General features: G+C 44.2%; 1 protein-coding gene across 1 annotated transcript in view; it reads right to left on the bottom strand.

The window, feature by feature from the left end:
* OTUD7A (OTU deubiquitinase 7A) overlaps nucleotides 1–10,306 on the bottom strand; it is a 201,426-nt gene extending 191,120 nt beyond the window's left edge. Inside the window, exons 1-2 of the mRNA XM_044918299.1 lie at nucleotides 10,282–10,306; nucleotides 8,058–8,212 (exon numbers count right to left, since the gene is read on the bottom strand). Coding sequence (XP_044774234.1) covers nucleotides 8,058–8,208 — 151 coding nt within the window. The 5' untranslated portion in view covers nucleotides 8,209–8,212; nucleotides 10,282–10,306. The remainder of the gene's footprint in view (nucleotides 1–8,057; nucleotides 8,213–10,281) is intronic.
* Between the last annotated feature and the right edge of the window lie 6,851 nt (nucleotides 10,307–17,157).

Here is a 17,157-nt window from a genome sequence, read left to right as displayed (position 1 = left end):
TCACATTTAAAGAGCCTAGAGTCTGGCATATAACAATGCAACATAAATGCTAACTACTATTGTTAATGTTATTGTCTTTGATTTTAAGAACATCTAATTTAATGAGAAAATAAGTATGTGATTAATTATAAAATAAGACAAAATCAAATATATGTGACAATAGAAGTCTACAAAGGTTTGAGGAATGGCAAAGAATGACCAATTAATTCCAGCTCTTGCTGGAAACTTCTTTCTCCAGATAGCTATGTCATTACTCTCTCATGCCTCAAATCTGCTCAGATCCTGTTTTTATTAATGAGTCCTTCTCTGACAACCCTAATTAAAAATTGTATTCACATCTATACCCCCTTTCCCCTCCCTCTGATACAGTTTTCTCCATAGCACTATCCACTAAAATACTATATAATTTATTTATGTTACTTACTGTCTATCTCCATGAGGATGAGGATTTTCATCTGGTTGCTTATTGCTGTGTGCCCAGCAGCCAGATCATCCCACTGAGGGACTGGCATGTACTGGGTGTTGGAGGGACACAGTGAGCAAAACCTGCTATCGTCCCTGCTGTCGTGGAGCTCATACACCAACCTGGAAGAGGAGTCCAGTCTCAAGAGTGAGACAGAGTGTGTGCAGAGAGAGTGGGCAGCACTTGACCTGAGCTTATGCTGAAGCACAGGGGTGGATGGTGTGTCTGGGGAAAAGGATGGTGAAGAATTTTACCAGAGACGAGGTGGAAGGGATGGAATGGGGCACAGGTTGAAAGGAACTGAGTGCCATGTAGAGGAGTTTATTCTACAGGTAACGGGGGATATCAAAGGATTTGGGGCAACAGAATCATTCAACCCAAACTTATTTCAGAAAGGCCACTTAGCCAACATGCAATAGGCAGATGTGAAGGGATCAGACAGCCATGTAAGGATGCACCTTTCACCGGAGGCAGATCAGTGTGCATTTTCTCTGTCCTTCTGTCCTTCTATTCTGCTGTCCCTATCCTGTCTTTTTTTGCCAGGTTCTTTATCAACCTATGTTATTTTTTCTTCTCATTGGCTGTCCTCTGCTCTATTGTGATTCCCATCACTGTATGTGTGTTTTAAACTTTTTATTTTGAAATCAGTAATTAAAAACACTCACAAGAAGTTTAAAAAACAGTGCAGAGAGGGCCCATGGACTTTTTCACCCAGCTTCTGCCATCACCGTGTGGTTTTAACCTTAGCAAGATCACAAGGAAAAGATTTCATTCTTTGAAACACTGGCTTTTGGAAAAATCTTGACCCAAATAACTCTCACAACTGAAAGAGCCCAACATCCATGTGTAACCATAGTCTCTCCACTGGTAAAGACAGTGGACAGGTTCCATCCTAGGTGAGCTGGAGCAAGGACACTGCACCCCATCTCCCCTGCTGAAAGCACCGGGACACCAGGACAGAATGCATGGAGCAGCTGCTGGGGAACTCAGAGGAGTATGTGAGAGCAGGCAGATGGGGGAAGAAGACCGTAATTCAAAGTACCCCAGAACTGGTGGTGAGTTGATCACTTTTTCTTCCAGTCTCCCGCATGTGAACTCAGTGCAGCTCCAAACCCAGAAGTGGGCATTAGCTCCAGGAAAAGCCCTCTAGCTCTGGCCCCAGAAGCAGAAAAGGAGTCTCTAATGTTCAGAGAGTGTGTAGAAACCCCTCATTTGTCTTTTTTTCTTCAAAAAATTTTCTCAGTTCTCTAGTGCCCCAGAGCTGAAGCAATTTTGTGGCAGCAATGAGGGATGGCAGGAAACAAAAACTGGGAAACAGGGAAATCTTCTTCTTCAGTCATGGGAGTTATGGTCCCCAGAGGTAAACCCCGTGACTTTTTTTTCATTTTGGATTTTGATTGCTTAGTTCAGACCTAAGCACAGTCAAATCAAATCTGTAGGAATGTGGGAATAAACAAAGCTCAGGGACCCAGCACTATTGAGGAGATTACAATGAAGCAGAAATTTGGGAAAGCAACCCCTTAAAGTTGTTTATGAACTCTTGGGTTTACCCCTGAGCTGTACATGTATGAATCTGACTCTAAACAGATCCCAGAGGCTTTGAGTAGTGAAATATGGGACAGACTACCGCCCAGGTCTCAGACTGGCCACTAGGTGGTACACATATGAGACAGATCCAAATAGAGTTGACCTTGGAACCACAATGCACAGAAGTCTTGGGGAACCTGGAACTTCTGGTCTGAAACCAACTGGGGCAATTTAAAACAAAAATAACATGTGCCATAATTTTAAACAACAACTATAGTCTCAAAACATAATCTCCAAAATGTTTAGAAATACAATCCAAATTTACTCAGCATACAAAAAAACCAAACAACTCCCCCGCCAAACCAGACATTTCAATAGCAATACTGAAATGAAATTGATATTGGAATTATCTGACAAAGGTTTCAGAGCAGTTATTATAAATATTTTACAACAGAAGAGGACACTCTTGAAAGAGCCAAGATGTCCATCGACAGATGAATGGATAAAGAAGATGTGGTATATATACACAATGGAATATTATGCAGCCATCAAAAGGAATGAGATCTTGCCATTTGCAATGACGTGGATGGAACTGGAGGGTATTATGTTGAGTGAAATAAGTCAAACAGAGAAAGACATGTATCATATGATCTCACTGATATGAGGAATTCTTAATTGCAGGAAACAAACTGAGGGTTGCTGGAGTGGGGAGTGGGGTGGGAGGGATGGGGTGGCTGGGTGATTGACATTGGTGAGGGTATGTGCTATGGTGAGCGCTGTGAATTGTGCAAGACTGTTGAATCTCAGATCTGTACCTCTGAAACAAATAATGCAATATATGTTAAGAAAAAAAAAGAAGAAGAAGAAGGTAGCGGGAGGGGAAGAATGAAGCGGGGGAAATCGGAGGGGTAGACGAACCATGAGAGACGATGGACTCTGAAAAAACAAACTGAGGGTTCTAGAGGGGAGGGGGGTGGGAGGATGGGTTAGCCTGGTGGTGGGTATTGAGGAGGGCACGTTCTGCATGGAGTACTGGGTGTTATGCACAAACAATGAATCATGGAACACTTCATCTAAAACTAATGATATAATGTATGGGGATTAACATAAGAATAAAAAAATAATAAATAAATAAATAAATAAAATAAAAAAAAAAAAGAAGAGGACACTCTTGAAAAATAGAGAGCCTCAGCAAAGAAACAGAAAAAAATAAAGAAGAATCAAGTGGAAATGTTAGAAATAAAAAAAAAAAATTTAACAACCAAAATAAAAAACTCACTGGATGGGATAAGTAATCAAAATAGAGCTGACAGAGGAAATAGTAAATTTATAAATAGATCAATAGAAATGATCTAATTGGAAAAATAGATGATAAAAGATGAGAAAGTGAACAGAACTGTAATGATCATGGGGCAGTTGGTTAAGCATCTGGCTCTTGGTTTTAGCTCAGGTTATAATCTCAGGGTTGTGAGACTGAGACCCAATTAGGGCTCTGCACTCTGTGAAGTCTGCTTTTTTCTCTCCCTCTGCCCCTCCCTCTTCTCTCTCTCTAAAGTAAATAAATCTTTTTTTTTTTTTAAAGAATTGTAGTGATCTGAGGACAATAATAAATTCTAAGACTCCTATCATCTGAGTCCCAGAAGAGAAAAATGTGTTGTACAAAAATCTTTAAAGAATAGCTGACAGCCTGGTTTATTATTACAAGGCCATCAATATAATCTGTTTTACTAGCAGTTTAAAGAAGGGGAAAAAAACCCACTTAATGATATCAATTGACATGGAAAATGCATTTGAAAAACTTAACACGTATTCATGATAAATCTCTCAACAAAATAGGAAAGGACTTTCCTCCACCTTATAAAGAACATCTACAAAAACCTACAGCTAGGGTGCCTGGGTGGCTCAGTTGGTTAAGTGACTGCTTTTGGCTCAGGTCATGATCCCGGGGTCCTGGGATGGAGACCCACATTGAGCTTCCCTTGCTTTGCAGGGAGCCTGCTTCTCCCTCTCCCTCCCCCTGCCACTCTCCCTGCTTGTGCTCTCTCTCTGTCAAATAAATAAATAAAATCTTGGGCGCCTGGGTGGATCAGTCGTTCGGTGTCTGCCTTCGGCTCAGGTCATGATCCCAGGGTCCTGGGATCGAGTCCCACATTGGGTTCCCTGCTCAGCGGGGAGCCTGCTTCTCCCTCTCCCACTCCCCCTGCTTGTGTTCTCTCTCTCGCTGTCTCTCTCTCTCTGTTAAAAAATAAATAAAATCTTAAAAAATAATAATAAATAAATAAAATCTTTAAAAAAAAAAAAGCCCTACAGCTATTCTACATAACAGTGAAAGACTGTTGGGGGGGGTACGCTTCCATCCTAAGATCAAGAACAAGGCAAGGATGCTTTCTTTCACCACTACCATTTACCTTCTTCCTGGAAGTCCTTGCCAGTGCAATAAGTCAAGAAAAATAAATACAAGGCATACACATTGGAGTAAGAAATAAAACTATCTCTATTCAGAGACAACATGACTGTCTATGTAGAAAATCCAAAGGAATACACATACACACACACACACACATGCGTGCACACGTGTGCACACATGCATGAGGGTGTATACATACACATATACCTTAGGACAAATAATTGAGTTTAGCAAGATTGTAGGATACAAGGGCAACACACAAAAATCAATTATATTTCTCTGTACTAACAATGAACAATTAGAAACTGAAATTAAAAAAAAACCAATACCATTTACAATAGCTCAAAAAACCCCTATATATAAATCTAACAAACATGTATAGGGTCCATATGCTAAAAACTACAAAATGCTGATGAAATAATTCAGAGATGAAATAATAAATGGGAAGTATGGCTACACTGACTTTATTGATTGTAAGGCAAAACATAGGATTGATTTACAGATTTAACACAATTCCAATCAAAATCCCAGCAGGAAATTTTAGAGAGAGACATAAGTTGATCCTCAAATTTATATGGAAAGGCAAAGGAAAGAGAATAGTTGAAACACTTTCAAAAGAGAAAAATAAGGTTAGAAGAATCATGCTGACTTTGACTCACCACGAAGCTACACTAGTCAAGATGGAGAAGTACTGGCAGAGGAACAGACATATTGATCAATGGAACAGAATCAGCATCAAGAATTAGCTTCCCACAGATACGTTTAGTTGGTTTTTGACAAATGTGCAAAGGAAATTCAACAGAGGAAGGATAATCTTTTCAACAAATGGTTTTGAAACAATTTGAGCCCCGTATGTATACAAATGAACTCTAGCCCAGATAGTCTAAAAAAATCCACTCGGGGCGCCTGGGTGGCTCAGTTGTTAAGCGTCTGCCTTCGGCTCAGGTCATGGTCCCAGGGTCCTGGGACCGAGCCCCGCATCAGGCTCTCTGCTCCGCGGGAGGCCTGCTTCTCCCTCTCCCACTCCCCCTGCTTGTTTCTTCTTTCGCTGTGTCTCTCTGTCAAATAAATAAACAAAATCTTTAAAAAAAAAAATCCACTCAAAATGAGTCAGAGATCTAAAGTAGAAAACTTTCAAGAGACCACCTTGGAGAAAATCCTCACGACCTAGGGTCATGCAAAGGTTCTTAAACATGTTACCCGAAATATGATCCATACAAGAAAAAATGATGAACTGGACTTCACCAAGATTAAAAACTTTTGCTCTGCAAAGGGTACCGGCAAGAGGATAAGAAGTCAAGACACAGACTGGAGAAGAATATTTGCAGACCCCATCTCTGACAAACGATTTATCCTCAGAATATATAAAGAACTCTCAAAATTCTACTACAAGGAGTCAAATGACTCCATTTAGAAATAGGCAGAAGAACTGAATGATCATTTCACCAAAGAGAAGATACACATGGAGAATAATAACAAAACATTTAACATCATTAGTCAGTGGGGAGATGAAAACCAAAGTGATGGAGAAATACCATTCCACACCTAGGAGAATGGAGAAAATAATAAGAAAGAAAAGAAATACCAAGCGCTGATGGGGACGTGGAGCAGCCAGAACTCTCCTACGTTGCTGGGGAAATGCAAAATGGTTCAGCACTCTGGAAAACAGTTTGGCAGTTTCTTGTAAAGTGAAACATACAGTTACCATATAAGCCAGCAAATCCCACCCCTGTGTGTGCACCGTGGAAAAATTTAAATGATGTTCACAGAAGCCCCAGTTGTCAAATACACATTTGAGAGCAGCTCTAGTCATAACTGCCCCAAATTGGAAGCAACTGAAACACCCTTACACAGGTAACTGGATAAACAAACTGTGGTCCATCTCTAGGATGGGTAGCACTTAGCAATAAAAAGGAACAAACTGTTGACATGCACAACTTGCATGAATCTCAAAATAGTGATGCTGAGTGAACAGAAGCCAGTTTCAAAAGGTTAGGTTCTGCATGACTCCATTTATACGGCATTCTTGGAAGAGACAGAGCGAATATGACAGGAGCCAGAGCAGTGGCTGCCAGTGGACAGGGTAGGAGAGGGCATGACGATCAAACACAGCAGGGGGGCAGATGGGGGGGTGGGGGCCGAGGTGGTTCTGTGTCTGAGACTGCTAGTAATAACATAAATCTATGCATCATTCTTAGAACTATACCCCAAAAGGTCAATTTTTTGGTATTTTCATTTAAAAAATAAAATTAAGGAAGAAAAGGGCTGACAACTCTCGTTTCCTACTTAAAGCTATCCAGATAATTCAGAGCAAGTCAGTGCTACTGCAGTGATGAACAGGATCTTTGTTGACTGCTTTTGGAACCTCTGCTACCCGTGGGTAACTCCAGCAAGCATTTGGCATCACGGCTTCGAATGTGCACAATCACCCTGGAAGGTGGGTTAGGGTTAGGATTGATATACAGGAAAATCTGAGGTTAAGGGAAGAAAATAATCTGCCCTCTGTGATGCAGAGCCAGTAAGTGATTGGGTCTGGGTTTGGCCCCAGCTCTCGCTGCCAACCTCACTCTGCACCTGCCTCTCTGCATGGCTGCTCACTTCAGGGAGAAAAAGCAATGGGACTGTCAGGGAGGGGATCGACAATCGGTGTGCCGGGGAGGGGGTGGGCGGTGAGAATCGCACTTCGATTTATGTGCATCACAAACATTTGCTACGCATTTTTATTCTGAACCCTGAGTTTGTTTGAAATTCTGGGAGCTTCAGGGAAAGTTAAAATTGACACTGTTGTTGCTGGCCTACTGGCATTTTCTCAGAGCCCTTGAAGAGGTGGTTCTTAGTTTTCCATGGGATTTGAATAGTTACCTCCACCATCATACAAATGTGTGGTAATCCATATTGCTTCCTAAGTGAACTAAGGGATAATTGTGACTTAGAATAACTTAACCAAGTATTAGCTAATTCCATAAACAGCAGTTTATACATTTGAAGCCAAGAGAAATCATTTACAAATTCTCTCACACATTCGTTTGTTCTGAGAAGTTATGACAGGCTCTTCCCGCCTCTCATCTTTACCCCACCACACACAAGTACACAAAAAGATTTTAAAAATACACAAAGTAAGTCCATTTTAGAACCTGAGACAGAAACTGCACATTTTCCACGTAACAAACGATATCTACACTTAAGGTTTAAGGAGGAGTTCAGCCTTCTTGAGTATGAATTACTACCATCTATTTACTGGCTACTACGTGGTTTTCCTTCGCCTAAAGTATTTTTGTCTCAGCCACGATAGAGATAAGAAATGTTCAGGTCTCCAACAAAAGTGTTCTCTTCAATGTTCTATTATTTCTGCTCTGTTATATATTTCCTTTAAAAAAGTAATTTCTGATAAATTTTGACTATCTTTAAGCTTTAATGCAAAGCAAAGCTGAGCTAATAATGCCTTCTGCAGTTTTACTGTAGAGTGCTGAGTTATTGCTTCCATACTCAAAATAAAGCCAAGAATAACACAAACTATTTCATCATCAACACCTTTTTTTTTTTACTCTTAATGAGCCCAGTCCCACCACCGTCAGGTAACAAAAATCTTCTTATCTTTTATCACCGGTTCGAGGTTCTTCTGCCCAGGAGAGTGGCATGGGGACAACAAGGTCCGCTTACCTTCCAGCAGGTCTCTGGCCAGACCAGGTTCTGCCCCCGTGGACCGAACAAAGTCTGACAGGACTGCGTCCATATCAAGAGTCATAGGATCATGTAGAAGGGCTGCCCAACACTCAGCCGAGGTGGGGTTTGGAAGCAGGCTAGAAACCATCCATCTGCAAGAAAGGAGAGAGGCGCCACAGTGCTGTAAGAGAGGAGGTAAGTGGCAAAAGTGCACGCGAGTGAGCACGCACACAGAGAATGGAGAGCCGAAACCATTTCTGCCTGTGTGGGACAGCGGCCCCATTCTTCAGGTAAGACACTGAATAAAAATCAAACCCAGTGTCATCCCTCTGAGCATGCCATATGAGCCTGGGGGGCAGAACCAACTCCAGTGCTTCAGACCTTACACTTTGTCCATTCCAATGACAGCTGACTGAGAAGAAGATAGACCAGCAATTGCAGTACTAGATATTTGTCCAAAGGATACACAGTGATTCAAAGGGGCACCTGCATCCCAATGTTTATAGCAGCAATGTCCACAATAGCCAAGATGTCCCTTGACAGATGAATGGAGAAAGAAGATGTGGTATATATAGACAATGGAATATTACTCAGCCATCAAAAAGAATGAAATCTTGCCATTTGCCATGATGTGGATGGAACTATTATGCTAAGAGAAATAAGTCAGTCAGAGAAAGACAAATACCATATGATTTCACTCACATGTGGAATTTAGGAAACAAAGCAGATGAACATAGGGGAAGGAAGGAAAAATAAAATAAGATGAAATCAGAGAAGCAGACAAACCATGAGAGACTCTTAACTATAGGGAACAAATTGAGGGTTGCTAGAAGGGAGGGGGGTGGGGGGGATAGGGTAACTGGGTGATGGGCATTAAGGAGGGCACTTGATGTAATGAGCAATGGGTATTATATGCAACTGATGAATCACTGGATCCTACCTCTGAAACTAATAATATAGTACATGTTAATTAAATTGAATTTAAATAAAAAATTTTAAAAAAAGATAGGCTAGATTGTTTAAAAAAAAATCAAACACCTACGTACACATTGATTAATTTGGGGTTACTAGATTTCCAATCCTCTTCCAAGTTAACCAAGTACGCGACACTTCCACAGTGTAACTGCGTTGCCCACTACATCCCAATTACGGCTTTATCAGTGAGCCAACCCACTCCCTTGGTTCTCACCCCCCTCTTGGCTCTTAGGAAAGAGTCCACGCAATCCAGACCCGACTGAAGTACCAAACCTGCTGAAATGACTGCTGAGCTATCTGTCATCTCTCCAAGAATCGTTGTAGTCACAGGAACAATCCAACAAAATTCATAAGGATGTGAGATTTCCCAGGCGGAACAGCCCCGGTTAGAACCATACAAGAGGCATCCTGCAGCTTGACCACAGAACGCACCCACTGATTTTGCTGGAAGAAAGCAATCAGCACCTGGCCTGGGAGGCTCATGCCAGGGAATCAGTGCTGGGCCAGTGGTGGATACCTGGTCATGGCTGATAAATTGGAAATGCATCCCTGGGTTTGCATACGTAAGGGTTGGGCAAACGATGGCCCATGGGCCAAGTGGGAGCTGCCATCTGTATTTGTACATAAAGTGGTCCTGGAACATAGTCACATCCATTCATTCACATGTTGTCTCTGGTTGCTCTTCACATGGCTCAGTTGAGCAGTTAAAACAGAGACCACAAGGCCCACAAACTAAAAACATGTATGAGCTGGACCATTACAGAAAGTTTGCTGAACCCACTGTAGATTTTATACTGATATAAAAGCCCATGGAAAATGTTATACTTGTATAAAGTAAGCATCTAATTAAGTATGTAATTAATTTTACCTGATGGGGGGTGGATTTGGTCCCATGCTATTGATGAGTGTCCTTGTTCCTTCTTCCCAGATAACCACTCGGATGCTCTGCTCTGGGGGCCAGATTCTCTGACAGATGATGCTACTTCAGAGCCAGGCTCGCTGGCCTAATCTGCCCCGCCACTCTGACCAGCTGTGACATGCTGCCTACCCTCTCCAAGCCCCTCTGTGCATTTGTAAGACTGGTGGAAATAAGCTTATCTAGGGTTCCAGACCATGGGGAGGGGGGATCAGGCAGGGAGGTGTGCAACCTCAGAGCTGTTCACTGTTTTTATGCCATCTTGCACGTGGCTCTCATGTGGGTGAAATTTTTAGTTGGTGTTGCTAGAAAGTAAGAAAATTATTTGACCTGATGTATACGGTACCAATTAGGAGATTGCTTTCTTCCTTCTCTCCGTGGACCGGAGCCTCGACTGGGAGGGGTCTTCTTTTGTCACTCTTCCCCCTGGGGGACAAATCAGAGAATGAGAGCACGTTATTCCCATTTGCAGGCAGAAGGTGAAGGCTTTGCTTCCTGTCACATGAGGCTGCATCTGAGGCCAACTGTTTGCAGCGTGCTGCTGCCCACCTGGGCCCGACAGGCACCTCCCGACAGGCCAACTATCGGCTCCCGTATTCATGGGGGCTTCTGCAAGGGACGGGGCATCTCAGCTTTCCTCATTTTAGCAAGTATCTATATTTCAATGAGTATCCTGTTCACAATACAAAGCTGTTTTGTTTTTTATTTTTTTATTTTTTAAAAATATTTATTTTAGACAGAGAGAGAGCAAGAGCATGGGGGTGAGGGACAGAGGGAGGACAGAGAATCTCAAGCAGACTACCCGCTGAGCACGGAGTCCAATGCAGGGCTCCATCTCCCGAGAGATCGAGTCAGACGCTTAACCGACTGAGCCACCCAGGTGCCCCTACAGAGCTGTTTTAAACCTTACTACGAACACCGTATTAATACACTGAACCTTAGCTGTTTTTTTTTTTAATTGTGAAAATATACTCATAACATGAAATTTACCATCTTAACCTTTTTGTACAGGTCAGTGGCATTAACATTCACACTGTCATGCGAACATCCCCACCGTTATCTCCAGAACTGTTTCTTCTTGGCCCACTGAAGCTCTGTCCCCATTAAACACTCACGTCCATCTCTCCCTCAACCCCAGCATCTGGCCATCACCGTCCGACTTTGTTTCTGAATTTGACCATTCTAAGTGTGTTGTATAAGCAAATCATATGGTGTTTGTCCTTTTGTGACTGGTTTATTCTGCTCAAGCATAACGGCTTCAAGGTTCATCTGTGTTGTAGCAGGTGTCAGAATTTCTTTCCTTTTTAAGGCTAGTCTTGGTCCTTGAGTGCCGCTGTAACACAACACCACAGACTGGGCCGCTTAAACCACAGACGTTGATTTCTCACCATCTGGAGGCTGAGCAATCCGAGATCATGGTGTCGGCAGAGCTCGTGTCTGGTAAGGGCCCACTTCCTGGCTTGTAGATCGCCACCTCGTTGCTGTGTCCTCATGTGACTGAGAGAATGAGCTCTAGTCTCTTTTTCCTTCTCAGAAGGACACTAATCCCATCATGGGGGCTCCATCCTCATGACCTCATCTAGACCTAATTACCTCCTGAAGGCCCCACCTCCTAATATACCACATTGAGGGTTGGGGCCTCAACATCTGAATTTTGGGGGGACGCCCAGATGCAGTCCACAACAAGGCTGAGTGATAGCCCATTGCATGGATATACCACATTGTGTTCATCCATTCATCTGTAGCTGGATGCTTGTGTCGTTTCCACCTTTTGCTTATTGGGAGTAACGGAGTCTAAATCACTTTTCCACTTTTACAGGTAGGTCACCATGCTGTGACCACAACAAGCTTTCACCAGTGTTAAGAGTACAGGTTTATGCCCACACCACCGCCTCTGTACCTTGTCCTCCATGCAGAGATCAAAGAATGGGGTTAAAATAATTTTTTTTTGCCACATTCAAATATAAACATTTGCACAGCAAGATGTTACTTGGCCTATCCCCCTGAAGACTTTTTTTTTATTATTATGTTATGTTAATCACCATACATTACATCGTTAGTGTTTGATGTAGTGTTCCATGATTCATTATTTGCGTATAACACCCAGTGCTCCATGCAGAACGTGCCCTCTTTAATACCCATCACCAGGCAAACCCATCCCCCCACCCCCCTCCCCTCTAGAACCCTCAGTTTGTTTTTCAGCGTCCATCATCTCTCATTGTTCATCTTCCCCTCCGATTTCCCCCCCTTCATTCTTCCCCTCCTGCTATCTTCTTCTTCTTCTTTTTTTTCTTAACATATATTGCATTATTTGTTTCAGAGGTACAGATCTACGATTCAACAGTCTTGCACACTTCACAGTGCTCACCATAACACACACCCTCCCCAATGTCTATCACCCAGCCACCCCCTCCCTCCCACCCCACCCCCCACTCCAGCAACCCTCATTTTGTTTCCTGAGATTAAGAATTCTTCATATCTGTGAGGTCATATGATACATGTCTTTCTCTGTTTGACTTATTTCGCTCAGCATAACACTCTCCAGTTCCATCCACGTCGTTGCAAATGGCAAGATCTCATTCCTTTTGATGGCTGAATAATATTCCATTGTATATATATATACCACATCTTCTTTATCCATTCATCTGCCAATGGACATCTTGGCTCTTTCCACAGTTTGGCTATTGTGGACATTGCTGCTATAAACATCGGGGTGCACGTACCCCTTCAGATCCCTACATTTGTATCTTTGGGGTAAATACCCAGTAGTGCAATTGCTGGGTCATATGGTAGTTCTATTTTCAACTTTTTGAAGAACCTCCATACTGTTTTCCAGAGCGGCTGCACCAGCTTGCATTCCCACCAACAGTGTAGGAGGGTTCCCCTTTCTCCGCATCCCTGCCAACATCTGTCGTTTCCTGACTTGTTAATTTTAGCCATTCTGACTGGTGTGAGGTGATATCTCATTGAGGTTTTGATTTGGATTTCCCTGATGCTGAGCGATGTTGAGCACTCTTTTATGTGTCTGTTGGCCATTTGGATGTCTTCTTTGGAAAAATATCTGTTCATGTCTTCTGCCCACTTCTTGATTGGATTATTTTTTCTTTGGGTGTTGAGTTTAAGAAGTTCTTTATAGATTTTGGATACTAGCCCTTTATCTGATATGGAAGACTTTTTAAAAATTTTTTATTGTTATGTTAATCAACATACATTAGTTTTTGATGTAGTGTTCCATGATTCATTGTGCATAACACCCAGTGCTCTGTGCAGAACGTGCCCTCTTTAATACCCATCACCAGGCTAACCCATCCTCCCACCCCCCTCCCCTCTAGAACCCTCAGTTTGTTTTTCAGAGTCTATCGTCTCTCATGGAAGACTTCTTTTTTAAACCTAATACCCCCACTGCCACCAAGGCCTCATAGTCATGCAGTCTGGTGACACGGGAGGATGGGCCATGGGGATACGGGTTCCTGGTCAGCTTGGCCACACTTACCCCACTTGCCCCTGCCACCTCTTCTAGTGCACTGCTGGGCCCCTCAACCTTCACGAACCAATGCACCCACCCTGCCTGGTTCTATTGGTGTGAGGTTCAGGGGGGCCACACCCTGGCTCCACAATCTGGCAAATGCCTGTGCATCTTGGCCCTTGGTCCTTGGCTTCCCCTGAGGGTCTCACCCTGTGAACAAGTGAACAGGTGTGTCAAGCTGTTTTCGCTATGACTCTGCCTTTGGAGAGGCAGTGCAGCATGGGAATAGAAGCTGGGCCCTGGAATCAGTCTCTTGGTGCCAAAGTGGCCCCATTACTACTTCCTGTAGAGCCTCAGGCCTGCGCTCAGGCCCCTCCCTGCACAATACAGTGCTTTGACTAGGTGAGTAAGGACCCTGTTAAAATATCCCAGGGTTTGAAATGTCTCAAAAAAGAGAGAGAAGCAGAGTTTTCCAAATGCTATGTGAAAAGTGATGAAAAATAACACTGAGAGATTCCTTCTTCTCTGTTATTTCTACCTGCGTATGCGTCTGCCACTTTCGGCTTCCGAGCAGCCCACGACACAGACTCACTGTGGGTGTAGCGTCTCCGTGGTTTATGCGGCGGGTAGAGTGCACACCTGAGGGGCAGAAATGTTCCCCTGAGCGCTTGAGAGACGGGTCTTAACAGGCCCTATGGGGGATGGCCAGAGGCCAGCCATCTTCCTGGGGCCACCTGTGTGCCTCCAGGGAGGGCTGCAGTCTTGGCTCTGGTCACACACCACCAGGACTGTGGTGACTGTCTGAGAATGAGAAGAGTCACAACATGAGCCTGAATACCACATCCCTGGCTAGGCATTTTCCTAAAACCCCATTTTGTTGAACATCTTCTGTAGTGAATAGGTATTCTTATTCCTCTTTACTTGTGAGGTTATAGAGGTTTGGAGAAGGGGAGAGCTCTGGGGGGCACTGCTGGGACGTGCCAGGTCTCCCCGTGCAGTCCTCTACGTCTTGCTCCAAGAGTGGTCCATGACCCTTCACCTTCCCTTCAGGCAGCAAGGCAGGGCTGACCATGAGCACGAGAGCACAGAGGCCCTTCCCACGCCGATCTGTGTGTCCCACGGCAGCCTGGCCCGGCCTGGCCTGCCCCTCTTCCAGCCCCTGGCTCCCTCCCTCCCAGGCCCTGGACTCCCTGAGGTCACACTCCGGGGAGAGCTTCCTGTACACTCCCAAGTGTGTTCTCCTGGCTGGCTCTCACTGAGAATGTTCCTCGTGTGGTTCCCATCTGAGTTCTGCCTCCCTGTGACAAGGCTGTGTGCCTGATCCCTGTCCAACACCCAGCCATGCTCGGTCCCAGCGGGGTCCCCTTAATTCCTGTGACAGTGTAAGATACCATGCTACCCACCCACAGACCAGAGGGGACAAAAGCCATTGCCACAGGTCTTCCTAAAGCGCGGATCTCTGTGGCTCTGTGTCTCTGTACTGGGCTCTGGCGCATCCATGCACCTGTGTGCACACACACACACACACACACACACCAGCTGTGGAGGGCTGGGGGAGGGGCTCATCCACGTGGGGAATCACATGAGGCGATTCTGACGGGGGCTGTCCTATTCCACACTTTGGGAAGTATTGCCCAAACTGAAATATTGCTAAAATGCACTGTCCGCACATTTTGTCACACATTAGGCTTCTGTTCTTTATGAAATAGGAAGGCTAATGTCAAGTTTACAAGCTTCTATAGGCTTAAATAACCAAATGGAGCAAAGAACCATCCACCTTCCTAGAAAGCACTCCATACATTTATGTAAAAGAACTTTGTTTTGATAAGTTAGTTTAAGTAAATATGGGCATGAGTATGTGACTTTGTTCCCTTCCCCTCAAGAGGCTGAGCAGGGAAGGACCCTCCTTCTTAGCTCGGCCACATTCTAAGTGCCAACCGTGACCAGGCTGATGGCCAATCTCTATCAGACAAGGCAGGGTTTATGGGAGATTAAGTAAATTACATGTCTGTGAAAGAGCTCTGTAAACAATTATGGGCTATACAGATATTTAAGATCATCCTCTTGTTATCAGGGGGTCAGACCCAGGGCCTCTGAGACAGTGATTCTCAAAGTGTGTTCCTCAGGCCAGCAGCAGCTTCCTCTGGGAACTTGCTAGAAATGCCCATTCCCAGGCCCCACCCAGACCTGTTGAATCAGAATCTCTGCAGGGAGGCCCTGCCAACCGGTTTTACATGTCCTTCAGGGGGTTCTGCTGTGTGCTGAAGTCCCAGAACCACAGTTCTCAGAGCTGTGAATTTAGCTTGCCAATAAACATTTCGAAAAGAGGTAAAAATAATGACACAGCATCAGAACAAACATGGTGACATTTTTTTCCTTTATAATTGTCTTCTCTTCTGTTGATTTCTACCTCCCCATTTCCCTAACCAAACTTTTATTCCCTTCCTTCTTCAGCTGAAACACAGAATTGGCCAAATTTTCAGAACTCAGGCCTCCTTTCAACCAACTTCCTGTTCCACACCCCCCACCCCCACCCCCAGACCTCCCTCCAGGGCAGTTCTGGCTGCTGGCCCAGGACCTGATGCCCAGCTCCTGCTGAGACTCTGCTCTCCTTCCCAGTCTTGCTCATAGTCCCCATTCCCCACTCGGTGTTGTCCTCTCTGGCCATATTAACCCTGTTGCACAGGCTCATGCAGGGTCCCTGTCTCCCTGCACTTAGGGCTACTGCTCTTAGACCTCAGTGCCCTGGCTTGGAATCACTAGAGTGTTCATGCTGCATGGATGTTCTGACTTCAATACCACCTTCTCTCCAGTACCTGAGGTGGCTGCCTTCATCTATCATTCAAGCAATGAGCATTCATTGAGTTGCTATTCTGTTTAGTTGCTATTCTAGTGAGTGTGTGAGACTCAAACACTGGGCACCATGAGCAACTTGGGCTCCCCCAGGAGCTTCCCAGGGAGCAGAGAGAGAGAGATGCAGAAACAGGTGCAGGCCTTAGAGGCTGCTGGATTTGGGCCTAACCAGAGAGAACACAATTTTAGGAAACAGGTGCAGCAGGATAAGACTAAAATTGCATCAGGATCGATTTTTCGTTAACTTCATTTCAGTGGAGCCTAAAGAAAACACATCTCTATTTTATTTGTCTGCAGATGTTATAACCAGAGACTGGAAGGTGGCAAGACGGGATGGATGAATCTAGACTGGGAGATGGAGGCAGAGGTTAGCGGTCTGACCACAGGGGACAGACAGAGGAAGATCGTGGGGAGAATGAGGGCCTGAGGTTTATTCTCCACCTCCAGAGCCACAAACAAGCTAGTCAATGCCTTGTATGTCATTGTATGTAACATCCATTTATCCCAACAGAGGGATTGCTGTCTGAGCGCTTGAATCCAATTCGTTCTCCTTTCTGCTCTCCAGGCTTCACAGTACCTGGCACCCAGCAGGACCAGGACTAGGGTGAGGAAGGTGAGGTACTTGCCAGGTGCAAAACTTAAGGGGCTGCAAAAATCTCAGAAGTCAAGGTAAACAGCAGTTTGGTATAACATTAAAAAAAAATCAAAGTGCAAAAATATTCTTGATGAACAAAATATCAATATTTTAAATGAAGGCAGGATCAGTATGACTAACTCTTCCTTTGCCTTAGGCTCCAAATGGTGGGCAATCATGGGCACACATCCAGAGTTTTCTGATATCTCTGAAAAGACTCCTTAAAGCATAATCACAGTACCACCATCATACC

This window comes from Neomonachus schauinslandi, chromosome 9, assembly GCF_002201575.2.
Source record: "Neomonachus schauinslandi chromosome 9, ASM220157v2, whole genome shotgun sequence".
NCBI classification, from domain to species: domain Eukaryota; kingdom Metazoa; phylum Chordata; class Mammalia; order Carnivora; family Phocidae; genus Neomonachus; species Neomonachus schauinslandi.
Note: the sequence above shows the minus strand (reverse complement) of the source record. Positions and strands in the feature narration are given on the sequence as shown.